Here is a 14,651-nt window from a genome sequence, read left to right as displayed (position 1 = left end):
CCACTAGCCTGGGCAACAAGAGCGAAACTCTGTCTCAAAAAAAAAGAGGAAAGTTTATCCTTGACTCCATGTCTACATTTTAAAGAATGGATTTCTTACTAAATTTAGAAATCCTCTTGGATAACATTTAAACAGTAAGATGTAACTGGGAATTCAAATTTTATTAGTCCAGTCTTTGCTGGATTATTTAAAATAGACATATTTATATTTTTGAGAAAAACTTTTATATTTATAGCCCAAGGAATACTCTAGATATTCAAGTTGGAGTGAAAGGTGTTATCGGTGAGCAACCATTTTTACAGATACCTGAGAAATCACCTTGAAATTATTTTCTTGGCATTTGCACAACTGATACAGGTCAGTGATAATTTTTATTATTCTGTCACTGCTTAGTACTCTCTTCAAATTCAGCAGGTGCCTGGTATAACATTTCACAGACTCCGGGCAAGCTGACCTCATCAGAGAATTGAATCTTTAGGGACTTATGGCCACAGCTGACAATCATGAGTATTTTCCATCAGTAGTACAGAAGGTAGAAAAATGTCAGCCACTGAATAACTGGGTGGCATAAGAGTTACAGATTACTATGGTCAATTTATCATACTGAGGAGTAGAGAGAATGTGTTAAATATATTGGTCTTGGATATTATTAGTCCTCTTTCTTCTCCATATGGAATGCGTTTAGCTTTTTATATGCATAATCTTGTCTAATCTTAAATTATGCTATTTCAATTTTGCTGATTCTGAGTAAAGGAAATTATTCTCCATAACATGGATGGGGCTTGTCCAACCCACTCAGTTGAAGACCTTATTAAGAGTAAAGACTGAGGTTTCTCAGATAATGAGGACTTCTCAGACAGCAACATAGAAACCTGGCCCGTGTTTCTAGCCTACTGCCCTCCAGAATTTGGACCCAACACTGAAACCATGACTCGCTGGAATTTCCAGCTTGCTGGCCTGCCCTGCAAATTCTGACTTGCCAGTTTCAATGACTGTGTAAGCCAATTCCTTAAACTAAATGTCGCTCTATATGTACATCTGCGTCTATGCCTATTTCTGTCTCACCTATATGTCACCTGTACATCTCTAGGTCTCTTTCTCTGGAGAACTCTAATTAATACATCGAACAACACTATTTTTTTCATTTTCTCATCCTCCTCATTGTTTTCTGAGTATCTTCCAGGTTACTAATATCTTCTCAGGTACTCAAGGCATGATGAGTGCAGGGTAGAGCAATACTGTTACCATCTTATCTTCACCCCAGTATAATTTAGCTCTTAAGGACAAGAGTCTTGGATACAGAGAGAGAAGGATTTAAGCCCCCATCCTGCAATTGTATGACTTGAACAAGTTACTTAACCTTCTTTCAACCTGGTCTCTCTAAGCCTTTGGTTGGAGATAATAGTAACCACCCGATAGTATTCTGTGACGTGAGAGTAAAAGGTCCTCTACTCCAAAGGAAAAAAACCACTCATTCTTTGGCTTCAGCAGCAAGCAATGACCAGATCTAGGTTTAAACCCATACTTACTTACTTATTTATTTTTGAGAAGTAGTCTCGCTCTGTTGCCCAGGCTGGAGTTCAGTGGTGCGATATCAGCTCACTGTGACCTCCAGCTCCCAGGTTCAAGTAATTCTCCTGCCTCAGCCTTGAGAGTAGCTGGTATTACAAGCACATGCCACCATGCCTAGCTAATTTTTGCATTTTTAGTAGAGACAGGGTCTCACCACATTGGCCAAGCTTGTCTTGAACTCCTGACTGTAAACGATTCGCCTGCCTCAGCCTCCCAAAGTGCTGGGATTACAGGTGTGAGCCACCTTGCCCAGCCTGATTTAAACCCATACTAATGGAGCAATGACAACTCACTACAGTAACTAGGAAGACAATCAGTGATGGCCCACACTTCCTATAAACAGCCCACTAACAATAGTCTCAGGGAATGACAATATTTTTGAAGGTCAGCCAACCAACAACTGCTTCACTTAAATAACTGCACTCCCAGAGCTAAATGTCAACTCACCCCTAACTCAGTTTCTGAAAATGCACCAGTCCCTGAACTCAATGCTTGTATAAATGCAGCTCTCAGCTTTGCTTAGAGACCCTGTAGCTCATAAGCATCACTCTCTTCTTTAGCAATAATTTCAGCTTTTGATTTCAGGCATTAAAACATCCTTTGACAGAGGATAAAATCAGATCATATATGAAAAGTATTTAGCATAGTGCCTGGCATAAAATAAGCACTCAATGATGTTAGCTATTCTCTTGAGTATGTAATTATCAGTGTCCTTTAGTTTGGCAGCAAAGGCTGTCAGCCTGGGAAGGCTGTTGAGGTGAGCACCCACACACAAAATGGGCATTATTAGGGCATAAAGGTAGAGTAGCAGCAAACCAGGAAGGATGATCAAGACCAGAGTGATGGCTTAGCATGCTGGCTCATGCCTGTAATTCCAGCCCTTTGGGAGGCTGAAGTGGAAGGATCATTTGAGGCCAAGGGTTTGAGGCTGCAGTGAGCTATGATCACACCACTGTACTCCAGGCCAGGTGACAGAGTGAGATCCTGACTCAAAACCACACCACCACCCCAGAAACACTCAGTGTGACTCCCTGGGAGTGCCTGTGACCAGGGCCACATCTTGTCTGGCTGTGCTCCTGTCTGCTCCGTGAGCTGCTGCCCAAGAGTGACCTCTTTACACTGTTAAATCTCAGTGTCAGCTAAACCCCAGAATGTTTTCGACAAGGGCTGTGGATTACTCATCAGCTCCAATTGTATTTGCTGGACTCCAAAATATCAATGTAGGATCTTTATCCCATTAGATTTCTTGTGGCTAGATTTGGATCAATGAACCAGTTTTGTCAATATCCTAGACAAGAAAATGCCTGTAAACATATGTTGAAGCAGGACCTAGCAGGCTTTAGATGTGGAGAGGAGGACATTTTTGCCTTTCTAGTGAAAGCCTCTGTTTTATAATTTCTTTGTTCTTGGAATTCTGCTGACAAAGATAAGATCTAGGAAAGTGGAATGTGTTTTTTACTTTATTTATTTATTTATTTTTGAGATGGAGTTTTGCTCTTGTTGTTCAGGCCAGAGTGCAATGGCGCGATCTCAGCTCACCACAACCTCTGCCTCCCATGTTCAAGCGATTCTTCTACCTCAGCCCCTGGAGTAGCCGGGATTATACGCATACGTCACCACACCCCACTAATTTTGTATTTTTAGTAGAGACTATGTTTCTCCATGTTGATCAGGCTGGTCTTGAATTCCTGACCTCAGGTGATCCACGTACCTTGGCCTCCCAAAGTGTTGGGATTACAGACATGAGCCATCATGCCTGGCCTGTTTTTCACTTTAAATAAACTTAATTAAAAAATTTTTATTATTATAGGTACATAATAGGTGCATATGTTTACATGTAATTTTTTGATACAGGTATACAATGTGTAATTATTCAATCAGGGAAATTGAGGTATCTGTCACCTCCAGCATTTATCATTTCTTTGTGTTAGGAATATTCCAATTCCTAATTCCAATTCCAACGGTAAATTATTGTTGATGGTAGTCGCCCTCTTGTGCTACCAAATACTACATCTATTCATTCTATTTAACTGTATTTTTTCACCCATGATCCATCCCCACTTTATCCCTGCCATTCGCTTTGCTTTCCAACCTCTGTTAACTGCCATTGTATCCTCTGTCTCCATGAGTCCGATTGTTTTCATTTTTAGTTCCCACAAATGAGTGAGAGCACAAGAAATATGTCTTTCTGTGTCTGGCTTATTTCGCCTCACATAATGTCCTCTTCTTCCATCTATGTTGTTGCAAATGACAGGATTGCCTTTTTTTTTTTTAATCACTAAATAGTATTGTTTTAATGTTATTTTTATTTAATTTTTTATCTATTTATTTTTGAGCCAGAGTTTGACTCTTGTTGCCCAGGCTGGAATGCAGTTGCACAGTCTCAGCTCACTACCACCTCCTCATCCTGGGTTCAAGTGATCCTTCTGCCTCAGCCTCCCAAGTAGCTGGGATTACAGGAACCTGCCACCAAGCCCGGCTGATTTTTTGTATTTTTAGTAGAGATAGGGTTTCACCATGTTGGGCAGGCTGAACGCAAACTCCTGACCTCAGGTGATTCATCTGCCTTGGCCTCCCAAAGGGCTGGGATTACAAGTGTGAGCCACTGCACCCAATCTAAATGTTATTTTTTAGAACAGTTTTTAGATTTATGGAAAAATTAGGATGACAGTACAGAGTTCACAAATGCCTAGCACCCAGTTTCCTTGATTATTAACTGTATTAGGCCATTCTTGCATTATTTACACCTGAGGCTGGGTAATTTATGAAGAAAACAGGTTTGGCTGGGCGTGGAGGCTGATGCTTGTAATCCCAGCACTTTGGGAGGTTGAGGTGGTGGATCATGAGGTCAGGAGCTCAAGATAAGCCAGGCCAAGATGGTAAAACCTCATCTCTACTAAAAGTACAAAAATATTAGCTGGCTGTGATGGCAGGCACCTATAATCCCAACAACTCGGGAGGTTGAGGCAGAGAATTGCTTGAACCCAGGAGGCAGAGGCTGCAGTGAGCCAAGATCACGCCACTGCACTCCAGCCTGAATGATAGAGTGAGACTCTGTCTCAAAAAAAAAAGAAAGAAAAAAGATAAAACAGGTTTAATTGGCTCACAGTTCTGCAGGCTTTACAAAGAAGCTTGGTGCTGGCATCTGCTCCGCTTTTGGGGAGGCCTCAGGAAGGTTGCAATCATGATGGACGGTGAAGTAGAAACAGGCATCTCACATGGCCAGAGTGGGAGCAAGAGATAGAGTTTGGAGGGGGTGCCACACACTTTTAAGCAAACAGATCTCATGAGAACTCACTCACTGTCCAATTCCTAATTCCAATTCCAACAGTAAATTATTGTTTTTGAGGACACGCAACTTATCATGAGGTGCATCATGACAGCACTAAGGCATGAGGGATCTGTCTCCATGACCAATCACCTCTTAGCAGGCCCCATCTCCAACACTGGGGATGATATTTCAACATGAGATTTGGTAGGCACACAGATTCAAACCATATCATTAACATCTTACGTTAGCATGGCACATTTGTTACAACTAATATCCCAATATGGATGCCTCGATATCAACCTAAGTCCATACTTTATTCAGATGTCCTTAGTTTTTACCTAGTTGCCTTTTATTTTCTAGAATCCCATCCAGGATATATAACATTTAGTCATCGTGTCTCTTTAGGTTCCCCTAGACTGTGAGTTTCTCAGACTTTGCTTGTTTTGACAACTCTGCCAATTTTGAGGTGTATTGCTCAGGTATTTTGTACAATGCCCCTCAATTAGAATTCGTCTGATGTTTTTCTCATGATTAGACTGGGATTCTGTGTGTTTTGCATGGAAGATCACAGAGGTGAAGCATTTTCATTCCATCATATCAAGGGCACATGCTAGTAGCATGACTTATCACTGTTGATGTTGACATTGGTCACGTGGTCGTCTGGTACTGTTTGTCTAGTTTCCCCACTGAGAAGTTACTCCCTCCATTCCCCACTTTCCACACTGTGCTCTTTAGAAGAAAGTCACTATGCACAGGCCATACTTAAGAAATGAGGAGTTATGTGCTGGGGAAGGGAAGAGCCAGAGGCATGGTGGCAGGTGGCTGAGGGGTGGTGGCAGTGGCATCCCTGCACCTCGGAGTGTGGCCTGAGAGCCTCATCTACCTTCTTGCCTCCTCCTCCCACTGCCCTGGGGCGCTGCCATGATGACCCATCTGCTCAACTTCAAGAAGGGGTGGATGTCGATCTTGGATGAGCTTGGAGAGCCTCCCTCCCCCTCGCTCACCACCACCTCTGCTTGGCAGTGGAAGAAGCATTGATTTGTGCTAACAGATTCAAGCCTCGAATATTACAGAGACTCCACTGCTGAGGAGGCAGATGAGCTGAATGGTGAGATCGGCCTGCGTTCCTGCACAGATGTCCCTGATACGCAGTGCAGCACAACTATGGCTTCCAGATACACACCAAGGATGTTGTCTATACCTTGTCGGCCATGACATCAGGCATCCGGCAGAACTGGATTGAGGTTTTGAGAAAGACCGTGCATGCAACTTCAGCCCCAGATGTCACCAAGCTCTTGGACTGTAACAAGGAGAATGTGCTGCACAGCTGTGGCACCCAGAAGGGCCCCCTGAAGGCAGGGGAGCAGTGAGTGGGCCCTGAGGTCATCAGCAGGGTGGCCCCCGGAAGGCAGATGGGCAGCGGCAGGCCCTGGACTACGTGGAGCTCTCCCCACAGACCCAGCCCTACCCACAGTGGGCCTACACCCTAGCCCGTGCTCCTGACTGCCTGGCCAAGCAGGAGGAGCTGGAGCAGGACCTGGCCCAGCACTCCAAGGAGGGGCGCAAGTGGTTCGAGGCCGCAGACAGCAGGGCCCCAGAGGTGCCTGCTGCTGAGAGGCCATGCTGGGGCCTGGGTGCCGCCCTGACTGAGAACCAGCAGAGCCCACTCAGTGAGGAGATTGAGAAGAAGTGGCAGGAACTGGAGAAGCTGCCTTTGTGGGAGAATAAGCGGGTGCCACTCACTGCCCTGCTCAACCAAAGCCACGGAGAGAGCCAGGGACCCCAAAGTGACAGCCACGAGGCACTGGAGAAGGAGGTTTGGGCTCTTCAGGCTCAGCTGGAGACATGGCATGTCCAAGGGGAAGCTCCTCAGAGTGCACCAAGATCCCCGGAGGGTGGCCACATTCCCCCAGGCTGCATCTTACAGGAGGCATGTGAGCGCAGCCTGGCAGAGATGTAGTCCTCGCACCAGCAGGTGATGGAGGAGCTGCAGCGGCACCACAAGTGGGAGCTGCAGCAGCTACAGGAGGAGAAGTGGCTTCTGGTTGAGGAGACAGCAGCCACGGCCTCAGCCATCGAAGCGATGAAGAAGGCCCACCAGGAAGAGCTGAGCCAAGAGCTGAGCAAAACATGGAGGCTCCAGCAGGGCCCGGATGGCCCCCGGAAGCCACACCAGTCAGATATGGAGGTACTGGAGCAGGAGCTGCAGGTGCTATTGGAGCAGTACTCACAGAAGTGCCTGGAGATTGGGGCGCTGATGGCAGCATGCCAAGGAGTGCTGGCACACCTTGCACCGCTGCCAGCAGGAGGGCCAGGAGCTGCTGCACCACAACCAGGAGCTGCATGCCCACCTGTCAGAGGAGATAGATCGGCTGGGCAGCTTCATCACCTCACAGGGCATGGGCAATGGCTGCAGGCACAGCAACAAGTGGAGTTCCTGCCAGCTGGAGGTGCTGCTTTGTGTAAAAGAGAAGGAACTCCAGTACCTGAAGAAGGAGGTGCAGTGCCTCCAGGGTGAGCTCCAGGTGATGCAGAAGGATAAGTGCTTCACCTCGGGAAAGTACCAGGACATCTATATGGAGCTGAGCCCTATCAAGATGCGGTCAGAACAGGAGCCTTGCCATGGCCACCCTGCAAGAGAAGGACTCCATGCACCGCAGCTTGGCTGAGTAGAGGTCCTGCCCAGCTGCAGACCCTCCAGCCTGGAGAACCAGCCACCCTCCTTCCTTGCCAGATGGAAGTCCAAAGCCAAGCTTTCTCATCACCCTCTGTGGGCCACATGTGCACTTGCACACACACACACACGCACATGTCTGCATGCACCCCCACACACACTCTGCATATCTGAGCATGCCCCTTGCACTGGGTCTTACCTTGCACATTCTTCAGGATTTTATATGTGAAGAGATTTTTATATAGATTTTATTTTTCTAAAACACTTTATACTTTAAAAAAAGAAAAAAGCAATTCCTGGTGGTTGTGTGCCTCCAACCCTGGTCCCCAGCCACCCTCTGCTTGGGTTTCTGGGCTGGTGGCATTGCTCCAGGGGTCTAGCAGAGGCCCAGGCAGTGGCCATGGCAGGCTGTCTTTTCAGGGGAGAGGTGGGTGCCTGCCACCCTCTTCCTACCCTACCTCCTACTAACACTTCCTACCCCACATGGCCTGTACCATGGGGCTCCAGAGAGAGGGAGCCAGCAGCCGGCCTCATGGTTCCACAGCCTCCTCTGAGTCTGTGCCATGCAAAAGATGTTTCTCTCCTGTTTCCTGAAGCTCTTAACTTAAGAAAACATTTCAGAAAAAAAAGCAAAAGACTCCTCCTTGAGGGTAGAGTGGCTACATAGATTAGTTTGCTGTTCTTTGTGGGGGTGGGACCCACTGAGCCAGATCCTGGCTCCCTGTTTCAGCCCCCTTTTTTTCAGTTGAATGGGCAAATCTGTCTCCCAGGCATACCAGGCTCCAGTTCAAAGGGCACCCAGATTTGTGTGAGTTTTTGTGTGGAGACCCACGGTGCCAGCTCAAACAGCCATGCTGGAGACTTGTGGTGCTTTTCCACCTGAGACTTTCCTCGTCTGTGGGCAGTAAGAATTCGTTTGGAAATGCGGTGATCACTCACCCTCTGTGTTCTCGCTGGGAACTGCACTCCAGAGCTGTTCCTATTCAGCCATCTTGGATCACCTGCCTTCACTACTGTTTTTATTGTTGCTGCTTGAAGCCCTTACTTTCTTGCACTACACGGTGCTCCAGTCGCCCCCTGGTTCACCTGGAAGTGATAGTAGAGGAGAGCCATTTACTACAACTGTGTAAGACATTGGAGCACAGGTGGCCCTGAGATCCCTCCTACGGCAGCGAAACACAGGCTGGTGGAGGGCCCTCCTCTACATCTCTACATCCACATTTGACCCTGGCAGTATTTAGTGTTCTCTCACTCTTTACCCACCTTCTCTTTTTTGCAACATAAAGTCTCAAGTATCTCAGCTGACATGTGGTACCCACTGGATGTCAGTGCATGAGAACAGAATGGTGGAGAGCAAATTCCTTATGAAGGATGTTCGTTGGAAGCCATTTCCCAAGCCAGATCTCTAAATTAAAAAACAACAACAACAATTTATAAAGTTTCCAGCAATTGCTGTTAACTGGAACGGGATGACGAATATGGGTTTGTTTTCCTTTAAGTTTTGAGGATTTCTGCAAAACTTGGATAAGCCAGTTTTTATTTTATGTTCATAATAGTCTCTCAAGGAATATTTGATTAATCTCCACCTTGACTTTCTGCTACTGTGATACAGTTAATTGGGCAGAAAAAAGACTTTTCTGGGGGAAAGATGGGGAACACTGAGTGGCAGAGACAAAGGGCACGTGACAACATTCTTCATTAATACTTCTTAGTTATAGGAATACACACAACACTTTTCCCTTTATTGAAAACATTCTGGGCCAGATGCCATGGCTCACACCTATAATCCAACACATTGAGAGGCGGAGGCAGGCAGATCACCTGAGGTCAGAAGTTCAAGCCAGCCTGGACAACATGGCGAAACTCTGTCTCTACTAAAAATGCAAAAACTAGCCGAATGTGGTGGTGGGTGTCTATAATCCCAGCTACTCAGAAGGCTGAGGCATGAGAAGAATCACTTGAACCTGGGAGGCGGAGGTTGCAGTGAGCCAAGATTGTGCCACTGCACTCCAGCTTGGGGGACAGAGACTCTGTCTCAAAAAAAAAAAAAAGATTATTCCTCACAAAGAATGTAAGCCCCATGAGGGCAAGAACCATGCTTACGTTGTCCACCACTTTATTGTCAGGGTTTAGAATTAGAACATTGTAGGTTTTCAGAAGATTTGTTTGCATATGGGATCATCGATAAGTTTGTTATGTGCATGAACATATTCAACATCTGTCGCTTGAAAAAGAACTTCTTTATAAATAGGAACAGTGTTCTTTTCATTCAGTTACATTATTTTTATGAATATATTCATAGATTTTTGTTGAATATTAAGGATGTTTCATAAAGAATATTTTATGAACAAATTTCATAAAGAATTTATGAATATATTACTTACAAAGTAATTTGAGATTTGAGGAATGTGTACATGAAAAGTTTTTGAAGAACATCTGGATAAGAAAATGCTAATAAGGAAAATATTTTAATAAGAAAAGCTTCAAGATGAAGAAAATATTCATGAAGAGTGTTGCCCATCTTCCCCTCTGCCTCTGCAGCTGGGCCATTTTGCCTTCCCCACTTCATTCTTTCCTTGGAGAAGGCCCCTCTGCCCAGCTCTTCCACCTGCAGAGACAAGTTCAGCCTTCACAATTTTAAAGTTTCCAACAACCATAAAATTAGCAAGTAAAAATTCTTGAATATCATTATGTTTTTCTGTGTATAAAATATTACAATGCATGCAATAATGTACTGCCTTGCCCTGCTATTTAACCTGTTAATTGGCATGTCGTATTTTTCTTGTTTACTACAAATTTCTTTTGAAATTTTTTTTAGAGGCTGGGTATTGCTGTCTCCCAGGCTGGAGTGCAGTAACCATTCACAGACACGATCATAGCACATACACGGCAGCCTCAAGCCAGCCTCCTGCCTCAGCCTCCTGAGGAGCTAGGACTACAGCTATGCCTCATGGTGCCAGGCCTATTGGTTTTCTCTTACTACAAATTTCATGAAAGCAGAGACCTCATTTTATGCTTTTCTGTAATTCTCATAGCATTTAGCGTCTAGTTGGTGAATGCGTATATTCTGTTGATTATGTCATAATTTTTTTTTTCAAATAATCTTACTTTGTTGTCCAGGCTGTAGTGCAATGGGGAGATCTTGGCTCACTGCAAGCTCTACTTCCCGGGTTCGTGCGATTCTCCTGCCTCAGCCTCTGGAGTAGCTGGGATTACAGGCACCCACCACCACGCCTGGCTAATTTTTGTATTTTTAATAGAGACAGGGTTTCACCCTATTGGCCAGACTGGTCTCGAACTCCTGACCTTGTGATCCATGCACCTCAGCCTCCTAAAGTGTTGGGATTACAGGCGTGAGCCACCACAACGGGCCAATTTTTTTTTTCAAATCACAAAACCGAACATACAGTTGTACCTTTATTCTGAAAGCTCTTTTTAGCATTCCGTGAGGATAGCAGCATTCTTGCAGAGGACAGTAGAACCCAAGGAAGAAATGGATGGGCATGTGTTTAGAAGCCCACAGGGCACTCAGTCCTGGTAACAGAAGACTGAAATAGATGACATCCATTCTGGTGTCACATTTCTGGGCACGTTTGAATTAAGGGGTTTTATTGTTACATCTTTGCAATAGCCGGAAAGGATCTTTAAAAGCATAGTGCTTAAAGTGGTTAAGAGAAAGAATTCAGGTGATTTATGGAAACCTGGATCAGCACTGCAGTCTAATAAATAGGCTATCTTCAATCAGAAGACGTTTCCCAGCGGGGTTTTTAAAACTTTGCCCTTAAGAAGCATTGGAAAAGAATTCTCTTATTTTCCGCAGGTGCAGATGGCTGGCATTTTTACTCAGTAGTGCCCTTCTGCTACATCTGTCTGAGGAGCCACAGGTGGCTGCAGCTGGAGAGGGCTTCTCCTCCTTCCTCTTCTCCCCTACGGCCACAACCCTGACATGACTCATGCTTGAAAAGATTCATCATTCAAACCATAACACAATGCTATGTGGGTAGCTCAGCTGCCTGAGAGAGGATCAGAAAACCCAACTCTAATGGGCTGATGAATGGAAAATACATTACTGATGTAACATTCAAAGGACATTCTTGCTTTATTTCACTCGAGTGGAATGGAAAGATGAATAAGTAGGATGACTATCGGCCGATAGTTTGGTTTGTAAATGAAAATGTCAGAGGGTGATTTTTGGCTTTTTAAAACCTTGTACTGCTTATCCTTGATGTGTATACTTGAAAGGATAATAAAATATGTTTTCTCCCACTAGAATGTGCAGTTAAAATAAGTATTATTTCCTCATAAGTGTTCAGCACCCAAATTGTTTTTATGTAAATGCACTTTTAGTTTTTTAGTTTATTCAAATGCCATTTAGTACATTTTGACACAAATGAAATTAAATTATAAATTCACATTAAATAGAGTACTAGATAAAATACAGAACACCTAGCTTTGAATTTAAGAAAAATGATGAATAATGTTTGTTATGTCCATGCACTACTTGAGATATAACTCAGGAACTACATAATGACATTTCAGTCCACTATGAACTGCATATATAATGGAGTCCCATAAGATTATAATAGAGCTGAAGAATTCCTATTGCCTGACGTCATAGCCATCATAACATCATAGTGAAATGTATTACTTACACGTTTACAGTGATGCTGGTGTAAATCAGCCTATACTGCATTGCAGTTGTATAAAAGTCTAGCATACATAGTTACGTACAACATATAATACTTTAATGATAATAAACAACTATGTTACTGGTTTGTGTGTTTACTGTATTTTTATCCTTATTTTACAGTGTGCTCCTTCTGCTTATAAATAAAAGTTAACTGTAAAATAACCTCAGATGGGTCCTTCAGGAGGGATTCCAGAAGAAGGCATTGGTACCGTAGGATATGACAGCTCTGTGCATGTTATTGCTTCTGCAGATCTTCCAGAGGGAAGATGTGGAGGTGGAAGGAAGTGATATTGATGGTGCTGACCCTGTGTAGGCTGTGTAGGCCTAGGCTAATGTACGTGTTTGTGTCTTAGTTCTTAACAACAAAAAAGTTTAAAAAGTAAAAAAATAAAATATTAAGAATAGAAAAAAAACTTATAGAAGGAAAGAAATATAAATAAGGAAAAAATGTGTTTGTGTTTTAAGCTACTATTACAAGAGTAAAGAAGTTTTTAAAAAATTCATTCTACTCTAAAGACACATGCACACATGTTATTGCAGCACTATTCACAATAGCAAGAACTTGGAACTAACTCAAATGCCCATCAGTGATAGACTGGATAAAGAAAATATGGCACACATAAACCATGGAATACTATGCAGCCATAAAAAAGGAATGAGATCATGTCCTTTGCAGGGACATGGATGAAGCTGGAAGCCATCATTCTCAGCAAACTAACACAAGAACAGAAAACCAAACACTGCATGTTCTCACTCATAAGTGAGAGTTGAAAAATGAGAACACATGAACACAGGGAGGAGGGGGGAAACAACACACACCAGGGCCTATTGGTAGGTGGCAGGCAAGGGAAGGGATAGCATTAGGATGAATATGTAATGCATGTGAGACTTAAAACATAGATGAGGCCAGGTGCAGGGGCTCACACCTGTAATCCCAGCACTTTGGGAAGCTGAGGCAGGTGGATCGTGAGGTCAGGAGTTTGAGACCAGCCTGACCAACATAGTGAAACCCTGTTTCTACTAAAAATACAAAATTAGCCAGGCTTGGTGGTGCATGCCTGTAGTCCCAGCTACTCAGGAGGCCTAAGCAGGAGACTCACTTGAACCCCAGGAGGTGGAGGTTGCAGTGAGCCAAGATTGTGCCATTGCACTCCAGCCTGGGTGAGAGAGCAAGACTCCATCTCAGAAAAAAAAATCTAGATGATGGGTTGATAGGTGCAACAAATCACCAGGGCACATGTATACCTGTGTAACAAACGTGTACATTCTGCACATGTATCCTGGAACTTAACATAAAATTTAAACATCTATATGTATAAGTTTTATAAAGTAAAAATGTTATAGTAAGCCAAGGTTAATTTATTATTAAAGACATTTTAAATATTTAGTGTATCCTAAGTGTGCAGTGTTTATAGAGTCTGTAGTGTACAGTAAGGTCCTGGGCCTTCACATTCTCTCACCACCCACTCACTCACCCAGAACAACTTCCAGTCCTGCAAGCTCCATTCATGGTACGTGTCCTGTTCTCACTGAACCTTTTCTGCATCGAGATAGGTTTAGATACACAAGTACCATTATGTTGTAATTGCCTGCAGTATTCAGTACAGCACTGCGATGTCCAGGTTTGGGGCCTAGGAGCCATGTTAACCTAAGTGTATCGTGGGCTCTACCATCTAGGTTTGTGTAAATACAATCTGATTTCTTCACAAGGACGGTCACCCAAGGACACATTTCTTAGAACATATTCCCGTTGATAAGTGATGAACAACCGTGCTTATACTAAAAAATTACTCATCGCTTATCCAAAATTCAAATTTAACTGAGTGGCCTGTATTTGTGTTTGCTAACTCTGGCAACCCTATCACCAAGGAAAATTTCACTGGAAGAAATTTGAAGCTCTGAATAGAGTTTTTAATCAAGCACGTAGACTTTTATTCACACTTGGAAATCAACCTTCCATTATCCAGAGAGTACACATGCTGCCTCCAGCTCCTTGTTTCCTCTTGGCCTCTTGGCCCATTCCAATCTGCCTCACAGAGCCCCATCACCCCATAGAAACAGGTGTCTTTGTGGTCACCAACGTGTTCCTTGTTGCCACACGCAGTGGACCCTTTTCTGTACTCATGTTAACATCTCAGCCACATTCTGCAATGCTGACCTCCTTCTCACTTAAAAGAGTTTGGCTCTGGCTTCTGTGACCCCCTTCTCTGTCCTGGTTTTCTACTTATCTGGCCACTAATTCTCATCTCCTCTGTCAGATCCTTCTCCTCTAACTCCAAATTGGGAACTCCTCATGGCTTCATACAAGGTCCCCCGTCCTCCTCTATACAACACTGCCCAATAGAACTCTCTTATGAGGATGAAATGTCCTCTCTCTACGCCATCCAATGCAGTAGCCACTAGCTACAGATGGCGACTAAGCACTTGAAATGTGGCTAGTGTGA

The 14,651-nt window shown here is 44.0% G+C and overlaps 1 protein-coding gene and 1 pseudogene across 19 annotated transcripts in view; both read left to right on the top strand.

The window, feature by feature from the left end:
• The window catches only part of LOC144582037 (C-terminal-binding protein 1-like), a 73,383-nt gene extending 61,091 nt beyond the window's left edge, over window positions 1-12,292 (top strand). For all 19 annotated transcript variants that reach the window (XM_078368406.1, XM_078368405.1, XM_078368402.1 and 16 more), the window contains one exon: window positions 11,338-12,292. In XM_078368406.1, the coding sequence (XP_078224532.1) occupies window positions 11,338-11,367 (30 nt within the window). In that variant the 3' untranslated portion in view covers window positions 11,368-12,292. The remainder of the gene's footprint in view (window positions 1-11,337) is intronic.
• On the top strand, window positions 132-11,329 carry LOC100388306 (TRIO and F-actin-binding protein pseudogene; annotated as a pseudogene).
• Window positions 12,293-14,651: the final 2,359 nt, after the last annotated feature.

The sequence above is a fragment of the Callithrix jacchus genome, chromosome 4 (assembly GCF_049354715.1).
Source record: "Callithrix jacchus isolate 240 chromosome 4, calJac240_pri, whole genome shotgun sequence".
NCBI classification, from domain to species: domain Eukaryota; kingdom Metazoa; phylum Chordata; class Mammalia; order Primates; family Cebidae; genus Callithrix; species Callithrix jacchus.
This window is presented reverse-complemented; position numbering and strand designations above follow the sequence as displayed.